The 19,942-nt window shown below is 32.3% G+C and overlaps 1 protein-coding gene across 2 annotated transcripts in view; it reads left to right on the top strand.

Annotated features, from left to right (window-relative positions):
• Cadm2 (cell adhesion molecule 2) overlaps positions 1–19,614 on the top strand; it is a 115,416-nt gene extending 95,802 nt beyond the window's left edge. For both annotated transcript variants that reach the window (XM_070030449.1, XM_070030447.1), the window contains 2 exons: positions 10,789–10,914; positions 11,924–19,614. In XM_070030449.1, the coding sequence (XP_069886550.1) occupies positions 10,789–10,914; positions 11,924–12,042 (245 nt within the window). In that variant the 3' untranslated portion in view covers positions 12,043–19,614. The remainder of the gene's footprint in view (positions 1–10,788; positions 10,915–11,923) is intronic.
• Positions 19,615–19,942: the final 328 nt, after the last annotated feature.

Below are 19,942 nucleotides of genomic sequence, written 5' to 3'. Positions count from 1 at the left end.
ATTAGAATATTCATTCATCCACTCATTTTTCTTTGTTTCATAGGATACACATTAAGTAGTATGACTGAATGCATATTTTAAATTTAAAAAACAATAAGAGATCGTGAATTCTGGCAGTATGCAAGCTATCTATACTTAAATAGAAAACAGTGTTATGATTTTGGCACAGTATGTTTCTTAAAAACTTTCCATTTGCTTTGTGAATGATAAAGTTCATTCTGTAGTCACAGTGTATACATAATTCCTGTTACTATGATCAGTATTATGGTTGCTGAAACAGCTGATTGTTTAATTCCTGATACTGAAGACATAGAAGCTTCAAACATATCAAATGATGTTAACCTGAGAATAGATCCGTGTTGCCCCTTCCACCAATATCTCCCTCATCTGTACCAAACCACTAATCCTCTCAAATTGCTTGATTACATTTTCATGTAAATACATTGAAATATTATCTTCCACCATTCTTCTCTTCATTTGTCTCCCCTTACCTGCCTCCTCCACTCTTCCCTTGAGAGTCTTAACCTCCTCATATGAAGCATCTTTCAGATCCCTGATTTTCATTTTGTTAAACGGTCAGAAAAATATTCAAAAGAATTACCTTGTTGTAAACCACCATAACATCTAACATACTTTGATCAATTTTATTTTGTTATATATGCACATGGCTTATATAAGTTTTCATAACTGTTTTGTATTTTATATCTAACTTCTACATATGAGAGGAAAAATTTGTTCTTTGTCTCTTCAAGGCTGATTACTTCACTCCACATAATAGGAAAATTTATTTCTAGACTATTGTTCCATTTGAAATTAAACATGCTTCTATCCAAGTGATAGTTCCCCAGCCTTGCAAAGTTTTATTTCTGTCACTATCATTTCCATATTTGGACAGACATTTGAAAGAGTTGGTATTGACTAGCACTTTAGCATGTCAGGTCTCTCTCTCTCTCTCTCACTCTCTCTCTCTCTCTCTCTCTCTATATATATATATATATATATAATATATATATTCTTATTTTCAAGTATGTGTTTCTTTGTTACATTTTCTGAGCACTTAAAAATAACTTTTTACTACTGCTGCTTACTCATAATTTAAATATAATATTTAATGTAAAATATATTTGCTTACTTTAAGAAATAAATTTTTCTCTAGATTTTACTTTATGAAAAAGTCATAGCATTCAATTCATTGAAATTCCATTCTGCTTTAAACACATTCTAATAAATCTTTTTTTTCATAGAATTTACTGCCAAAATAGAGAAATGGCAGTGTTGTAGGTTTGTCTTTTATCTTTTTTCTTAGTTGTTTCCATGTATTCACTCTGTATGCAGAAGCTGAGACCAGTGATGTGCAAAGAAGTAGGTATTGTTGACCATGAAGGCAGAGAAATTTCTAGTTAAAAACACAAGGATCAACAGTGTGAAATTCAGCCATTTTCACAGATCAACAAAGAAGAAAAAGAACCTGGGTGCTATGGAACACATTTAAAAGTTTTTTTTTGTTCTGATGAAAGCAAAACAAAGTTATAAATTGTAGACATGTTAATACACTTCAGACGCTTTATTTTACTCGGCAGTTATTTCTGAAGATTCTGATCTACAGTACTTACATTCTTAGTACTTAGTACTAAGATTAGTACTTAGTACTAGTACTAAAATTAGTACTTAGTACTTAGATTCTGAGTACTTTTCAGGCTTCTCTAACAAAAGACTTAATCACCCATATGTTGGGTGATATCAGAGCAATAGGAATTTATTTCCTGAAGACCTAGAGCTAGTGAGAAGGTACATGTGAAGACAAAGGCAAACCCTTTAGTTGTGGCAATGGCTGTTTTGGGGTCACTGATAGGACATTCTCACTGTGTCCTACCATGATAAAAAGGACAAGATAGTTTTATAAAAAGCTTTATCCTTTTAATGAAAGAACAGCCACCATGATTTCTTCACTTCCCAAATTCTCTTCACTCTCTACCTAATTTCATCACCACTATAAATAATATTCTGGTGAGAATTCTAGAAGTACACAAATATTCAGACTATAGAAAATCCAAAGGAAACTATTTTTAACAATACAATTTTGAGGGGCTGGGAAGGTGGCTCAGTGGTAGAGTGCTTGCCTTGCATGCATGAGGCCCTGGGTTCAATTCCTCAGCACCACATAAGCAAAAAGAAAAAAGCCGGAAGTGGCGCTGTGGCTCAATTGGTAGAACGCTAGCCTTGAGCTGAAGAACTGAGGGACAGTGCCCAGGCCCAGAGTTCAGGCCCCACGACCAGACCCCCAAAAAAACAAAAAACCACAATACAGTTTTGAAAAAGACACAGCAGAAATATATCCACTCTCATTAATGAGGAAGGAACTGAAAGGGAAAATGTCAACTTAAGACATGAGTTAGGATCTTACATTTTTGAATGAGATGTTCTCTCAGATCTCCATCAGAAGCAGTGCTATTATTTAACATAGGTGTCATATGCTTGACTGATCATTTATGTGACTGATTCCAAGAGATTTTTTAAAATTATCATCTAGAGATAATGTTTTATAAAACATTCCTTTCCTTCAATTTCCTCCCGCTCTCTCCTCAGTAATCCTCTGGGAATTTCTCTTGCATGTTGGATAAGAGTGATATACTTTATGAAGGGCTCTTGGTCCTAATGCTGCCACTGCTATACTGGGTGAGAATCTTCACTGGAGTTGTACAAATTCTTCATAGCTGAAAAATTTTCTTTCCAGAGAGAAAGATCAATGAAATCAATGGAAATTTGCTAACATCTCTCTCTCTCTTTTTCCCCAAGACATCACTTGAGAAGCAACTTCTCATTTTAATTTTAATTCTCAAATTAAGTAAACTACTCAAGTACATATTTTATTCAAACCCAGTACATTTTGACTCTATAAATGCAAGCTGATAAAATTATATCTATACTATATATAGCAAAATATATCACTATTTTATCACTTGATTGTATTTCTAAGCTAAACAATTTCATGAAAATAATCCAAACAAATTAAACAAAACAATGATTTTATAATTTCTGTCAAAAAGTGCACTAACTAATGCAAGCAGGAAGAAGTGAGGGTGTAATATACTTTAGATTCATTTTGTCCTACAAAATCAGTGGATTAAAGGATTGTGTCAGGCTGGCACTCCTAGGAGATACTGGAACATTTAGGAGGTAGAGGATAGCGAGAAGTCCTTAAGATACTGGAAGCATTACAATATGTCCCTCTTTCTCTTGTTCCGTGGCGCATCAAATGAGTAGTTTGATCCACCAAACTAAACTACTACTACTACACCAATGTCTGCCATTGTCATCTGTTATACATTAGAGCCCAAAGCAATTACTATACTGTAACCACTTTTGGAATGGAACCTTCAAAACCAGGAGCCTAAATAAAACTTGTGTCTTGATAAACTAACCATTTCAAGTATATTGTTATAGTGATTAAATGCTAATACAGAGTATCTGTCCCTCATCAGCTTGAAGTGCAAACAAATGTATTATAATAAATATATTTTAAGAGGAAAGCTTAAGAATTTTAGTAGAGTTTATTTTAATTTATTATTGAAAATCTCTTATATGATAACACCCTATTATAGAACTCATATAAACTTATAGTCCCTCTACATATTGCTTTTGTTTTTCTTATTCTTTTTTGAAAGGAAATGAGGTTGTTTAGCCTAGTCTATCCTGGAATTTGCAATTCTGACTCAGCCTTTATAGGCTGAAGACATGTGGCCACCATGCCCAGTTCTTATAATGAAATTTATAGAGAAAATTAAGTGAAAATCACTGCACATAGACAAATATTTACATATTTTAATGTTTTCTCTTCTTTGAAGTTTTTCTTAAATAGTTTCATCAGAATCAGTACCTGAACAGAAATATAATAACAGATGGCTCTTTGGAAGCCCTCTCCCCAGGAGCTTTGCTGATATCATATTCTGCCAAAGTTTTTTTTTCCATAAATGATTCGTCAATATTACCACTGTTTTGTTACAGCAATCCTCTCTGTGAAACACTTTATCTTTAAAAAGTGATAAACAGTTCCATAGCTACACTGAAAAATTCCAGATCTAATATCAAATCATATTATTCTAAACAGGAATTAAATGAAAATCTGGCTGTCATTTTTCTACTGAGCTCTAATTTCTATGTTATTTAGATGGAAACCTAGTATTTAGTGTTTAGATAGTATTTAGTTTGTGAAAGAACAATGATTCAGTGCTCAGTGCTCAACACAATAAATTGAGATATAAAAATCCAATTTTTCTAGAATTCCATATAAGAATTTAATATTATCAATTTACCCACTCAAGTAGTTTGATTCTAAGAATTTTATAAAATTGCTGTTGCAGCTGTATTACAAGTGCATGGTCCAACTTTTATCTTCAAGAAAACATATATCTAGGGAAGATGAAACTTGAATGAATTAATCCAATGTGTGAGCTCTTAATCTAAATAATTCATGAAAAACTGATCACTATTGTCTGAAATTTTGCAAACAGAAAAAGAAAAGAACATCTTACAGTAAGAAAAAGGAATATTGGCAAGTGATTATTTAATAGGACAGACATTAGAATCTTTATCATGATAGAAGAAAGGAGACTATAATTGTGCAAAAATTAAATGTTACTAATTACCTCCATCAGTTCTTATTCTCAAATCGAGTCATCTTCAAGATAAAACATGATTTTCATTATTATTTCTGAATCTTTCAAACATTACATCAAAGCTACTGAATCAGCAGTTTCTGTGTATTGAATGAAGTAATGATTTATAATAAAAGCCTGACACAGACTGAAGAGTTAACAATGTATTCTCTCATGTAATCCTTAACCCATCAGGCTTCCACTAGAGGTTTTCCACCACTCTTAGTTTATGCAAATCGTCCTCTAGTCAATTCTTCAGCTAGTTTTGACCTTAGAATGTTTTACAGTTGCCCTCTAGAGTGAATGAGAGATCCTCAGTCAGTCTTTTGAGGAGCTCCAAACTGGAAACTACTGTTCTTCATGGCATCCCATTTACCCTCCTTTTTTCTTATGTAACTAACAGATAATTTTGACTGTATGAAATGTATGTGTGCACACATGTGGAGAGGCTAAAGTGGTGGAGCACTTAAGAATCCTTTGATTCAAACTTTCAACTAAACACTAGAAAAACTTCCCTGAGATAAACATGACTGATTTATGGTCTCTTATTTCACCTTTAGCTTAATATTTCAGAAGTGTTTCAATCAATCAAAAAAATTCCACAGCTTACACCCTGTGATTTTTACAATCTTTGACATACTTTTCTATTACAATTTATACTTGCATAGAAGAATAACGTGTTAGGCCAGGAGCAGGTGGCTCACACCTGTAATCCTGGCTTCTCAGGAAGCTAAGATCTGAGGATCACGGTTCGAAGTCAGCCAGGGCAGGAAAGTTTGGGAGACTTTTATCGCCAATAAACCACTAGAAAACCAGAAGTGGTGCTGTGGCTTGAGCCGTAGAGCACTCGCCTTGAGCTGAAGAGCGCAAGACAGCGCCCAAGCCCAGAGTGCAAGCCCTATGGCCGACCAAAAAAAAAAAAACAAGAAGAAGAATATGGTAAATTGAAATCTGCAAAATAAGTTTGCAGATAGATTATGCACTATATGATTCTTCATATTTTAATATTCTAAATAAGACTGTAACTTAATGCTTTTTTCTTTTCTTTTCTTTTGTCTTTTTCTTTCTATCTTTCTTTTTTCTTTTTTTTTTTTTTTTTGCTTCTCAAACTCGGTATCTGATGCTTTTGCTCATTGGTAGCACTCTACAACCCAAAGGGTTGGTTACTTCTTTTCTTTTTTATTTCTTAATGTTATTTTCTACTCTTTCAAATAGAGCAATCTCTAACTCTAAATATCATATATTGACATTACTTTGTCTTTGTAGTAAATATACTTTAAATAAAAGATGTTGAAAAAGCTCTAATTTTACTATACTTATGTATATATCTATATATTTCTCTATATATATTATATACATATATATATATATATATATTGCATTGTAATGTTTTTATTTAAAAGAACACTCATACCTTGAAAAACCCATTGGAACTGACTCATTCTGGTGATCACAGGGTCACTCCAGAAAAATCATTAACACTGGAGAGCAAATAAGGTACTTTAAAGATGTGTGGTGAATTTATATGAATAATAATGCAGTCTTATCTTCCTGTTATGAAACTTCAGAAGAGAAGGCTGTACTTTATCTTCTATCTTTATGACAGTCAGAGATGGATGAGACAAAAAGGATATGGAAGAAATTCTCATTAGGATGTGGTCATTTCAATTATCTATTATTTATGCATTGTTCAAATAGTATTTATTTGATTTGGTGTCTTGTTTTTAACTGTTAAGAAGAAAAATTAAACAGAAACCTTTAAGATGAGTGCATGTGGCTCAGACCTGTAATCATAGCTACTCAGGAAGCTGAGCTCTGAGGATAGCAACTCTAAGCCAGACAGGGGGAGGAAAGTCTGTGAGACTCTTATCTCCAAGTCTATCATAAGAAAACTGGAAGTGTCATTGTGGCTGAAGCCGTAGAGTGCTAGCATTCAGCATAGGAATTTTGGGACAGCTCCCAGGCCAAGAGTTCAAGCCTCAGGAATGGCAAAGGAAAATTTAAAAACAAAATCTTAACATCTTAGAGCTACAATACCATTTTTTTAAAAGATCAGATCCAGAAATAAGTAATGTGTCATTAAAAAAGACGTATTTACCAGTAGACATGTAAATAGCATTCTCTATACCTCAAGTGCATGTGCAATCTTAAAAGTTACTAGGCTACATTTTTATCGATTTTATGGATGGTCTCTTTCCCAGGTTCTAAGAATGGATACAGCCAAATTAATATTGGCGTGATTAATTACCCTAAAGTCATAAAATATCTATTAGTGCATATGAAATGAAGGAAACTATAAATGTAATAAGGGGCATGAAAAGATAACCTTGATCTGAAATAAATTGTAATAGATCATATTGTCCTTTCATCCTAAACCCAACTGTATATGAGGAAAGGCTAAAATATTGCTTGCCCTAAATGGACAAGATCCTGACAATGATTCCTAGCATTGGAAAAAAATCATCAAAAATTATCTTAATTTAAACTATATTATCTGACATTAAGCCATGAGATTGAAAATATAGAAAATGAGAGGGAAAAATGAAATAAATCAGGGAAAGCTGTCAATCAAAATGATAGTCTGTGTCACCAAGCTCATTCTCCACTCTACCCAGGAAGTATAATATCATAATCCATATTTCACCTACAAACAAATCCAAATACCCAAAAACATAGTACATAGATGACTAAGTTATGAAAAACCATGTAAAATTTCTGATAAAATAAATTATGTACAGTACAAGTAATTGTCCAAAAAGACTGAACCAAATGAAAAGGAGGTGGGTTATACACCTGTAATTCTAGCTCCTTGATAGTAGAAGTAGGAGAATCACCAACGACAACTGGCCAACTATTGGGTAAAAGCAGGAGACCTTACCTGAAAATACATTACAGAAGAAAAAAAGGTACCAGAAATCTTAGCTACTCAGGAGTCTGAGATCTGAGGATCATGGTTCAAAGCTAGCCCTGGCAAGAAAAATCCCTGAGATTCTTCCTTCTAAAAAATTACCACAAATGCCAGAAGCCAGAAGAGGAGCTGTGGCTTAAGTGGTAGAAGACTAGCCTTGAGCAAAAGCAACTCATGGACAGTGTCCAGGCACTGAGTTCAAGCCACAAGAACAGCACAAAAAAAAAAAAAAAGAAAAGAAAAGAAAGAGAAGAGGAGGCAGAGAGAGGAGGAAAAGAAGAAAAGAACATAGATACATATTTCAAGTGATTACATACTTTCCTAATAATCTTAGGCTCTGAGTTTAAACTCCAGCAATATAAAAAATTACATTTTAATTGTATGCATTAACACCAAATCATAGACAGAAAGGCATTTCAGAAGGACTAAATATAATAGTGAAAGTGTAAGGTGACAATATAGATTTAGATGCATGTCATTTTATCATGGGTGAAATGTTTCCATTGCTGTTATACAAAATCTGGTAAGAAGTATGTATCACTGAGAATACCACAAATGGATAATAAATAGAAAATGCTAAAAATGGTTAATCCTTTTGTGAAACAAGTTGCTAAAATAGAAACCTTGAGTACAAAAATGAATGAACTGCTTAGGTAGGTATTTCAAAATTAATTACCTCAAGTGGCAAAAAATATGCAGGCATTATGCAAACCTTCAATGAACTAAATCCAAAATATTTAAACTGGAGCCAGTGGGACATCTCAAATAGTAGAGTTTAAACTCCAGTATTGCCAAAATATTTAAATTAATATGTCATTTTGCTGTACCAGATTGGCATAATAATTTTAGTTATAGTATCTAAAGTGAGCAATACATGGAAAAAGGGAAATTTCCCAGGTAAGGTTGATTCTACAATAGATTTTTGTTATATTGCAAAAGTCTCTACAAAACATCTAGGCCCTTTGATGCAGCATTACCCCTTCTTAGGGTTTAGTTTCAAGAAATGAGTTGTTTGAAAAGTATTCCCTAAATCTCCTTTCCCAACTGAATGTTCAGTTTTGAGAGATACTCAGCATATAAAGTGTTTATGATTGGGGCTGGGAAGGTGGCTCACTGCTAGAGTACTTGCCTTGCATACATGAGGCCTTGGGTTTGACTCCTCATGAGCAAAAGAAGCAGGAAGTTGCTCTCTGGCTCAGTGGTAGAGTGCTAGCCTTGAGCTGAAGAGCTGAGGAATAGCACCCAGGCCCAGCATTCAGGCCCCATTACATACACACATGCATGCACACACACACACACACACACACACACACACACACACACACACACACACATATACACACAAAGAAGATCTATAGTCGAAAGTTTCAAGTCAGTATTTTTCTGTCTAGATATATGATTCTTTGACACAATAGTTCCATTAAAAGCACACAATACTTCTAAATATATTTGTCAGATACATGTTTCTATCATCACACTCTAAGTTTTTTGAAAGAATTATTGACAAACCAATTTTCTTTGTTGCTTTCTCCTTCCCTAGATACTATTTCACAGTAAAAGTAGTCCATGAGACTGGTTTGCAACATGTGACTTGGGAAGCATAGGAAAATACATTTAATATAATCCTTGCCATTAAACAGACTTAATGGATTCTCTTGCTCAAAACTTCAATTATTTTTTTCATTTATTATGTGACATATACCACTTATTTTCCAAACTTTGCAAAAACATAAACATTTAGAATTTCTTTTGATCATTATATTTGTGCTTGAAAGCTCTCCATCTATTACTGAGTTTATCTCCTTCCAGTGATACTAAAGAAAATATAAAAGGATATTAATAACTTGTTTTATTCTAATCACTTTATTTTGTACTATACATTTAAGATGTGATCTTCCATATTGTACATTGTTTTCCCCATCTTATCAACAATATACTTTTTCACTTGGATTAATTACAGCAGCTTTTCTGTCTTCTTCAATGATAGTGGAACTCTTATATGAACTTGAGGAAATCACTTGAGACTTAAATGTGGATTAAGTGTTGGGAGTCTTCTCTATTTCCAACTCATTCATATATATATATATATATATATATATATATATATATATATATATATATATATACATATAGTGAAAATACCATACAGAGGGGTTACAATTACATGGGCAAGGTAATGAGTACATTTCATATCAAGCATTGTTGCCTCCTCCTTTGTTTCCCCTTCCTATCCCTTCCCATCTTCCCCCTACCCATTCCCATCCACCTCCTACCTCAGCCAAAATTGTAAAGTTCATTTTTCGACATAACGACTTGTACTTCTCATTGTTGCAATGGGTCCACCTGTATCACTATTAAAACGATTTGTTTCTTCCCTTCCCCTCCACAAATTATACCAACATCAAATATTGTTTCTAACATATTTATAAGATGATTTCTATTTCCAAATCTTGAAATAATATTAACATGATAATAAATCTCAATATACATATTTAGGTCTAGATTTTCCAATGACATAATTTTATTTTTCAAATAGCATAGTTGGAGATGGACACAGGAGGCTCATGCCGGTAACCATGACTACTCAGAAGACTAAGGTCTTGAGATTCAAGTATCAAAGCCAGTATGACGAGGAAAGTCTAGGAATATCCCCAATTAACTAACAGAAAGCCAGAAGTGGGGCTGTGGCTCAAATGATGGAATGTTACTTGAGCAATGGTTGAGCAAAAATAAGCTCAGGGTAGTGTCAAGGTTCTGAGTTCAAACCCCAGGACCAGCATACACACACACACACACACACACACACACACACACACACACACACACACACACAGAGGCAAATGGCATAATTGGATTTATCACACCAAATAGACATACACACAATACAGACATGTATTTTCAAATAGAAGTAAGGATCATGAAAGAACATATGAATATAAAAGATCATGTTCTGTATCTATGTGTTTGTTTACGCAGTCTTTTGTTTAACATGTAAGCTCCATGGCAATAGTAAGTAGTTAATATATCAGATGTTATATTCTCAGGTATGCTGTACTTTATTGGCACACAATATATATTTGCTAACTGGATAAGTGTTGCAACAAACAACACAATTTTATTTTACAAAAATGTGCTATTTTTCACATAATTCATTCTTGCACAGATATGTATCTTTTGACTTAATTGAGACAGACTAACTATAACAATATTTCTTCTTTCTTCCAGATCCCAATTCCCTGGCTGGCCAGAATGGTCCTGACCACGCCCTCATAGGAGGAATAGTGGCGGTAGTTGTGTTTGTAACACTCTGTTCTATATTTTTACTTGGTCGATATCTGGCAAGACATAAAGGTATGTTATAATGAAAGAGAGTGCCCTTCATTAGGACAACAAAATTCTAAAATTGGCTTAAAATTTGATGGATAGATATTCATGTATGTGTGTATATGTATATACATCTATGTGTATATATGTATATAAAAGAAAGGAGGAGGGAATGGTTTTTATACTAAATTATTTCAAGATATTCTTGGTCATATCATTCATATTCTATTATTTCCTTTTTAAAGTAAAACATACCACTAATAGGTTATCTATAATATTACACAAGATTTTTAAAATTTCCTCAGTGTTACAGAAACACAAAAAGAACCAAACAAACAGATGCTTATAGATGTATTTTAGTCCTTTAGATAAATTATGAAATTTTATTCTTTACCCTCCTAGGCCAGAAGCCCATTTGTGAGCTTTCACAATTTTCTAAACAGTATTTTACTAAGCCAGTCCAAGGTTGAATAAAAAATGACTTAAAGAATGAAAAGACTTTCTAAATTTGCTTTAGGACTAAACTTTCAATTCTAATTAAGTGGTCAGTGTATTGTTTACAGGTTTATGGAAACACAAGTGGCCAGTCATATTACTTTTTTTTTTTTACTGAAAGAAATATGTAACATTCTTTGTTATGGAAAAGAGTCCATATTGACATTGCTTTCAAGCAGAATTACGAAAGTGAATGGGATACATTTGGCATGATCATTAGCTTCATCCTTGTTAACAAAGGATTCTGATTCCTACAGCCACATTATTATGTATTCTTTAGTAATCATTAAAGAAATAAAAATGTCATGTCCATTGCAGTTTGGCTGTTCCCTATCATTAACTCTCCCATAGCTACACCTGCTGAAAACTAAAAGAAGAGACCCAAATATAAAAGGGCGACTTCTGTAGTTTATTACATCTCAGAATATGTTCCAACATGTAAGGAATTCATCCAAAGTTCCTAACGAAACAAATCTAGTTTTGTTGCTGGTTATTTTATTAGACTTCTAGAAGTAACATTGTTTCCTTTCCATATCCACAGGAACCTATCTAACGAATGAAGCTAAAGGAGCTGAAGATGCGCCCGATGCTGACACAGCCATTATCAATGCTGAAGGCAGCCAAGTCAATGCGGAAGAGAAAAAAGAGTATTTCATTTAAAATTCAGGCCACAGTTCTGAGTTTTCCTTACCCGGCTGGCTGCTGGAGAAAACTGGCTATCATCTTTCAGAAAATCATTCCTACCATCTTCTGCTACTTTTATTAACATCCATACTGTACTGCTATCAGTAGCCAGTGTATGCCAACAATCAGTTGTTGAAAAGAATCATTTTTTAATTACAGTACCATCCATAATGCAGGACATTCCTACTGCCTAAATTTCACACCATTGCTGTTTTAACACACAGTGCTTGAATATACAGCCTTAACAATGTTAATCATCTCCTCTGATCATGATATTGAGTTGTTTTTATACATTGAAAAAAAAATGTATGCAGCGGTTCCCCACCCTCCATGCTTTTCTTTAAATCATAGAATTTATTGGTTTACCATTGGACAGCTTTCACAGTAACAAGATTAGGCAAAGACCTAATATACTTAAGTTTAATCGAAGATTAGAGGTTTACAATGTTTTCTACTTGTCTATCTTCAAAGACATGTTTTGGAAACATATGCCCTAGAAAACACAATCTGAAAACACTGTAGTGTAGTTTACTGAGTGTTTGAGATTATACTGGTAATGCTGTATCAATTTACTATTTAACAAATTGAGAGTTTGATACAGGAGCCATGTGTATGGATATAATCATGACATGATATCTTATAGAACTATATAGACCCTATCATTAGGTTACTGTAGCTTCATTTACCAATAAATTATTCCAAACGTGTAACTACTTTGGGAATCACAATAATTTCATTCATTTCTCTCTTTGAAACTATAATTTATTTGCTCCATCCAGACTCACCTGCCTAAACAAAACCGAAGTATCCATAGGGCACAATTTTGAGACATTTTAGTATCTGTATATAGTGCATATAATAAATCCAATTAAACATTATTTGATACATATTTAACTTTTTTGGCTGTAGGTTATTCAGTCATAAGTAAGCATTTTCTAATGTCCATTCGATCTCTTTAGATATTACTTAAGTCAATATTATGAGTAGATAACATGTATTAGTATTTTTGTCTGTATGTCCTCGCACTGTTCAACAACAAATTTTTCTAGTTCTTGTTAATTTTTATTTGTTATACAACGGAAGCACAATGTTCTAAGGAAAGGTAATTTTAAGCTAACAACCAGTGCACAGCCTCAGGTTTTCAATTACAACCACAGTTGAATAATAACCTAAAAATAAACTTTTAGTTTGCTAAAAACTTACAAAATTTGATTTGGCAGTTCTAGATCTGCTGACCTATGTTGATTTGCCAAAAAAGTGTTCAAGATATGTTTTCTGTATAAAAGAACTAATTCTTTATATTAAATTCCTGTCTATGCATTTTGTGAGGTACAAACTTATGACACAGTGAGTGATAGAGAAATTCTGCCATGCTTTTAACTCCAAGGTGAAAGTCTCTTTCTCTGGATTATTTAAAAACAATTGTGTATTTAACCACTATGAAATGCTGTATTCTTAAATATGACACAGAGTCAGTCTAAAGTCTTATTTCTTCTAGTAAAATGCAATATCGCTAGATTAGTTTTCAGTAAATTTCTATTATGCTAAATTAAAAATCCAGTTAGATTAAAAATATTTTCCCATTTATAAGCACTGCACCTTTAAGAAAAAAACAAATATGACAAAATGGTTGCTATTCTTATGACATCTGACAGTGTGATGGCTTAGGGTTTTAAAAACAATACCTTGGAATATATTTTTGCGGGGAATGATAATGGTTGAGTACAACATCATGTATTAATACAAAATGAAAGACGAAGGTGCGGTATCTTAGGTTATTTATCAGAAAAGTATAAACCTTTAAGGATAATGTTAGAATTTTTCAGGGTTTTTTGTTGTTTTTTGATTGTTGAAGCATTTATCTTGTTGATTTCGTACAAGAGATAAAGGACGATGTCAGTCAAGCAGCACTTTTTTCAAAATATACAGAACATAAATAATATGATGTGGTTGAGTGTTAACATAATAAATCATATACAGTATGACATTTTAAGGAAATAAGTCTGCATTGATGTGATTGCATGCTTGTTTTTTACAGTTCACTACATACCATCTGTGGAAAAATGCAATAATATGTTAATATAGTATGGTAGTTTGAGAGAATCAGGTAGGTGCTACTAGACACATTGAAACTAGAATAGGTTTATACTGTTCATATCTTTCAATGCATAATATTTAGAAAGACTCCACAAAGCAAAATTCATCCTGTTAGTACAAAATAAAAGGGTTCTTACTGCAGAAGTATTCTGTATAAACTGCATCATCAATTACTATTTAAAGCCTAATTTCAGGATGCACTTACAAAATTGCTCCTCTTCATCGATGCTGTATTTACATTCCTCTTCATTTCATCTATATTCTACTTGGCTCCAACTGCTAAATTGTTGCCTAAATAACTCAATCCTTATTTATAGCTCTTGTAAAATTAGAACTCCAAACTTGGTTACATTTAAAATTTTCACTCTTTTTAATCCCTCTGAGTAATATAAAAATCTTATTAGAACTCATAAAAAATAGATTGAAATTTATGAAAATGTTTTTCAATTTGGTATACTTAGTTTGAATTGATATCATTTTCTGCAATAGGACAAAAGAATGAATGAAATATCCTTCCAATAATTAAAAGTGATTTGACTTTTCACAAATGAAATCAATTCTAAAAATCATGTTTATGTCCATACCAACAGATCAGGAAAAAACTAAAAAGAGATAAGATTTCTAAATGGGACATGTGTCCATTGAGAAGTATGAAATGCACACACTGTAGACAAGAGGATACACTTGTTGTCTCTGCTAAGTGAGCACAGTAGCTACAGACTCAATGGAATGCATGTGCAAACACACCCAGTAGAATATGGATCATTGTTCCTTACCAAAAATAGCTATTCTCTGCCAGTGTACTGTTTACAGTGTAAATTGATTGTTCTCCATCAAAAGTTGATCAAAACAACATTTCTCTTTTCCATTTTTTAATGTCGTAGGTAGAATCAAAATTCATAAGAAAAGTTTGAGAGTACAAGGGTAAAGACAGTCAATTGGAGTATTGATGATGATGAAGTTGTGTGAATGTGTGTGAATGTGTGTATGTATGGCAATATGAGAAGAAGTGGTATAGAAAAGACCGAGACAGACTAAAAAATAGGAGAGAGAGAGAGAGAGAGAGAGAGAGAGAGAGAGAGAGAGAGAGAGAGAGAGAGAGAGAGAGAGAGAGAGAGAAAACTTCAACTTGTTTTCTTTCACCAGAAAATCCAAGAAGCAGTTTAAGGAACCTGATATTGGAGCTTAATATAGAAACTGGATGATCTCATGTTGATTCAAGATGCTTACTCTTTCATTGAAACTCCACAATTAAAATAACATAGAGAAAGTTAACTTTCCTCATTATGGAAAAGAAGCTAACATCCATTTATTTTTGTTTCGATATAAAAGTATAGATATCTCAATGAAAAGGACAGGCTCACTTGTAATTATGTACTCATGATTGTAACAGCATTGAGGTTCCATATAGGCACATGTACAGCAGCTGTTTCACAGTGATGGCTCTTCCATGTAACATAGCAGTTATAGTGTAATTTAGTGCCACTTATTGCAAAGTGTTACCAAGGGGAACATGAAAAATGCTTTCTTCTTTTATTTTGGACATAATGACAAGTGGATGACAAATATCAAATTTCACATTGTTTTATTATTTTTTTAATTGTGGAGAACATGCAAAACCTCATGTCTTACTGCAACTTTCTCATGGTACATATAATTACTTAGAACCCTCTAAAATACTCTGTTATTATTATTCTGTTTTGCAAATGGCAATCTATGATGAATATTAAAAACGAAAAGAGTTTAAACTGTAATCAGAGTTGAAATAAATGAGACACCTAATGAGAATTACTGATGAGTAATGCTTTTTGTTAAGTGGCACAAAGTACACACTAAAAACTATGCAAAATATAGGTAACTACAGTATATGTACATGTAATTATCTTGTACTTGCTGTGTATGGATGTTGGAAACCCATGTAATTATAATATGCATTTTGAATACTGGGAAAGAGGAAACCTTAGTGTAGATAATAGAATTTGTTTTGAAATATATACACTGGCAATATTGAAATAGATTCAGTGCAATATCTACAATTCTATTGCTGGATACCTAATGCAAAGGGATTTTCAAGAATTCTTAAACAAAGTCCAAGAGTTTGTTCCCCTTCACATTTCATATACTAATACATGACTCAAAAACACACCTAACTCAAAAAGTTGTTTCTTAAATATTAATGTAACATAATAAAATTGTTTGGTTTAGTTTTTGGCATTACTATAGAGAAAGAAATAATCTGGCATTAAACTTTGATTCAAAGCTCATAGAAATTATTAAACTTTTTTTGAAATGTGTATTTGTTACTAGATTGCAGTACTCTTATTCTGAGTGCAAGATTATTCAATGAAAGAACATCAGGTACATATCATATTTAAAGTAACTATATATTAATTGGAATTGTGTGGGTTTTCATTTTTTCTCTTTTCTATCCCTATTATAACCCAAACACACCCTTTGCACTTATACCCTTCCAAAGGCAATGCATTAAAGTAACAAGATAAGAAAGTGTGTTAAATGGGTCATCAATAAGAATGGATTTTTAAATCATCAGCATTTTATGTATTGAGGTTATTAATATTGAATGCAATAGTTATTGGATATAGCTGGTAATTTCTCTGCCATGCATACTTACAATAATCCTTCTACCTCTCACTTTTAACATGGGCTATATAAATAGAGGAAATAAATATTTACAAGATATCCCAGGAAGCATTATTTTGGGATTTTTCATAACAATGCACTCCCCGCCCGCTGGGAAATCTCAAAAGCCAACTTCTTGTAGTGTATTCTATGGTGTATGAATCTGCGTTTGTTTCCTTCTCTCTACCGTTAACTTTTCCTATAGGTAAAATATGATCACTTGGTAAGGATAGTTTACATGTCTGTTTAATATTCATTGTAATGTAATTGTGATTTTTAAAATAATTTGAAAGGCAACACTTTGCAGTCCGATCTGATATTTCATTTCATTTTTTAAAAGGAAACAATTTCTTACAAATCAATGCTGCGTTTTAAGTGAAAATCATGTATATTATTTATTTTCCTAAGAAGTGTTATCTATGTAAACAAAAAATATTTTTAAACTGCCTCCTCATTAACAGATAACCCTGAAAATGCAAAGTATTGCCATTAATATCAATATATTTTGTCTACTTAGGCACAATATAATTTTGTTTTTCAATGGGTGATTTAAATAACAGAAAAGAAAATTTTATTTTATGACCATATTTTCCTCTAGGAAAAGAAAGCATACATAAATTTCTCAGATTTGGTGGTGAATCTATCAGTTATTCTTGAAGTGAAATGTGGCTATGTTAAGTTGTAGGTTAAGAATCAATACATGGTAGAATCTTTACCATCTTTTTCATATGTGTGTGTATATATATACATCTATGTGTGTGTGTATATATATATCTATATATCTATATATCCAAGAAATGTATGATTATTTTGGAGAGAATGGGCCCAAATGTGAAAAAGATGTAAAGAAAACAAACTATTTTCCCCTCTGAAATATACTGTATATTTCAAAAGAAGTCAAGTTTAAAAATATATGATTTGCAGGGGCAAAGAAAAACCTACCAGGGCTCAGCACTTAAGCACTTTTCCCACATTCAGGGTCAAAGCAGCAATGATTCCTACATGGACTTTTCAGTGCAGTACTAAACGCAACATAACACTTACACACAGTACTGTCTAACCTCAAACGCTTTCTTTCTTTTAGTGCTTTTCCTTGTACATGAAACTAGTTGACACTTCTATTTATATTTGCGCATAGTGAAGGTCAAACGCAATAAACTATGGATGGTTGAAAGGAGTGATCACTAATTGGTTATAAAGATTATAGAATGTGAACAGAATTGTTATATATTTCTCCTTCTGTTTTCCTCTGTGTTTCTAATGTGTTGAACGAATATCATAAGTAGAAAAATAATCTGAAAAATTTTCAAAGCTAGTAGTATTAATCCTTATGAATGTGTAAGAACTCAGTATTTTGCAATTCATTTAACTGTACCTGTTGTACTTATTGTAGATTCAATGATGCAGTTAAGTAGTAAGCCGAGGATTTCTGAGTTTGGGATTGCTGATCTATTTTCTTCATATTCAGTTCACATCAGTATTTGTGAATTGGTTGTTTAGTGTTTCATTCAATCAAAAAGTATTTCGTCAAGAAAGCTCCATTTTTGTCATAAATATTTCAACCTTGGAACAAGTCTGCCATGTTAAAAAGAATTTAAAGACTTATCTCTAAAAAATGATACCCAGATATGCAGGTGTTCCCAGTAATGTAGCTTCAAAAATAAAATATTTTATTTCTATGACATGAAATACATAACTTTTGGAAGGGTATATTTATGATAGCATTAAAGAAAATTATTCGGTGCTGTAAAGACTATTCATCAAAATTAAATATGTTGCACAGAAAACAAACACTATTATCAAATCTACTTGTAATTCACATTTTCAAACAAAATGCATATTGTAATATGAGGTACATGACACTTGCATGTTGATATGCCTATATACTTACAAAGTATTCAATGTGTACTTAGTGGCACTTAAAATATGTCATGTACAACTCTTATAAACATTCTTACAGGGTTCCCATTGGCACTACATCTTTCAGTAAAGTCTTGTCAGAAAAATATTGTCCAAGAAATATGAAATAATAAAATTTCAATTTTAGTTATCTGTTGAACATTACTGAATTCCCTATTCATTTAGCACATTTTCTTAAGCTTAAAAACAGACATTGAAAGATGGAACTTTCTTTTATTCTAGTGACAGCTTAAAGATATTGCAAGGATTTCTTTATGTCAAAGATATTTTGGTAACATTTTCAAATGCATACATTACCCACCTTTTTTAGGTTTCCTCATGCTGACCATTTTTGTTATAAATTTTTAAGGAGAAGTTTTAAAAATTAAGAAGCATCAAATTAGTGTCTTTTTATTTGTACAACATTTAATCATTACTCCTTGAAATTTATGAACCTTGTAGTATGCTGACTAAGGGTTAAAAAATAAGTGTTGCTGATTTAGGGAAATTCGTTTGAGATTTCCAAAATTTCAAAACTCTGTATAGGTAATTTTACATTCACTTACATGTATTTACTAATGTTGACTAGAAACAAGCAAATATATTTAAACCATTTTTTTAATTTTCACACTATAATCAATTAAATATTTCAACTACCTAAGATAATGCAATTAATATTATATCCATCCTAAGCTTATACAAATAAGAATTTGAGATAAGCTTTTAAATTTATGGAGGATTTTCTTTGTGTCTTTGAAAGTTCACTTACCATACGGTATTTTATAGTCTACTTTAAAAAAAAGATTTTGTTAATACAGGGTAAGCCAAAGGCTGTACAAGAATTAGTGTCATTGGGTCTGATATTTGTGTTGGACCATGAAATATTCCATTAAAATTTGTCTGTAAATACAAGGCAAGATTTTGTATCTGGTTTATTTTCTTTAAGTAATATGTTGTATTATATCTAATTCATGTTTTACAAGAAAAAAAGTCAAACTTGCAATGTCAGTTAAGATATTTGAGCCTATATAAAAGATCCCATTCAGTACATAAAAAGAAATGATGACATTTAATGTGAAATACCCATAGCCATAGCTATGTTTCTCTTTTTAGTGATAAGCGACATGCCCATTCATACAAAATTCTACAACCAAATACTTGCATCTATGTTTCCTACCTAAAATAGTTGGATTTTCATAATGGCAATTTTTACTTTGTTAAAAGCTTTCTGTAGTGTTTT

This window comes from Dipodomys merriami, unplaced genomic scaffold (genome assembly GCF_024711535.1).
Source record: "Dipodomys merriami isolate MVZ:Mamm:240054 unplaced genomic scaffold, mDipMer1.0.p SCAF_2, whole genome shotgun sequence".
Taxonomy (NCBI): domain Eukaryota; kingdom Metazoa; phylum Chordata; class Mammalia; order Rodentia; family Heteromyidae; genus Dipodomys; species Dipodomys merriami.
Note: the sequence above shows the minus strand (reverse complement) of the source record. Positions and strands in the feature narration are given on the sequence as shown.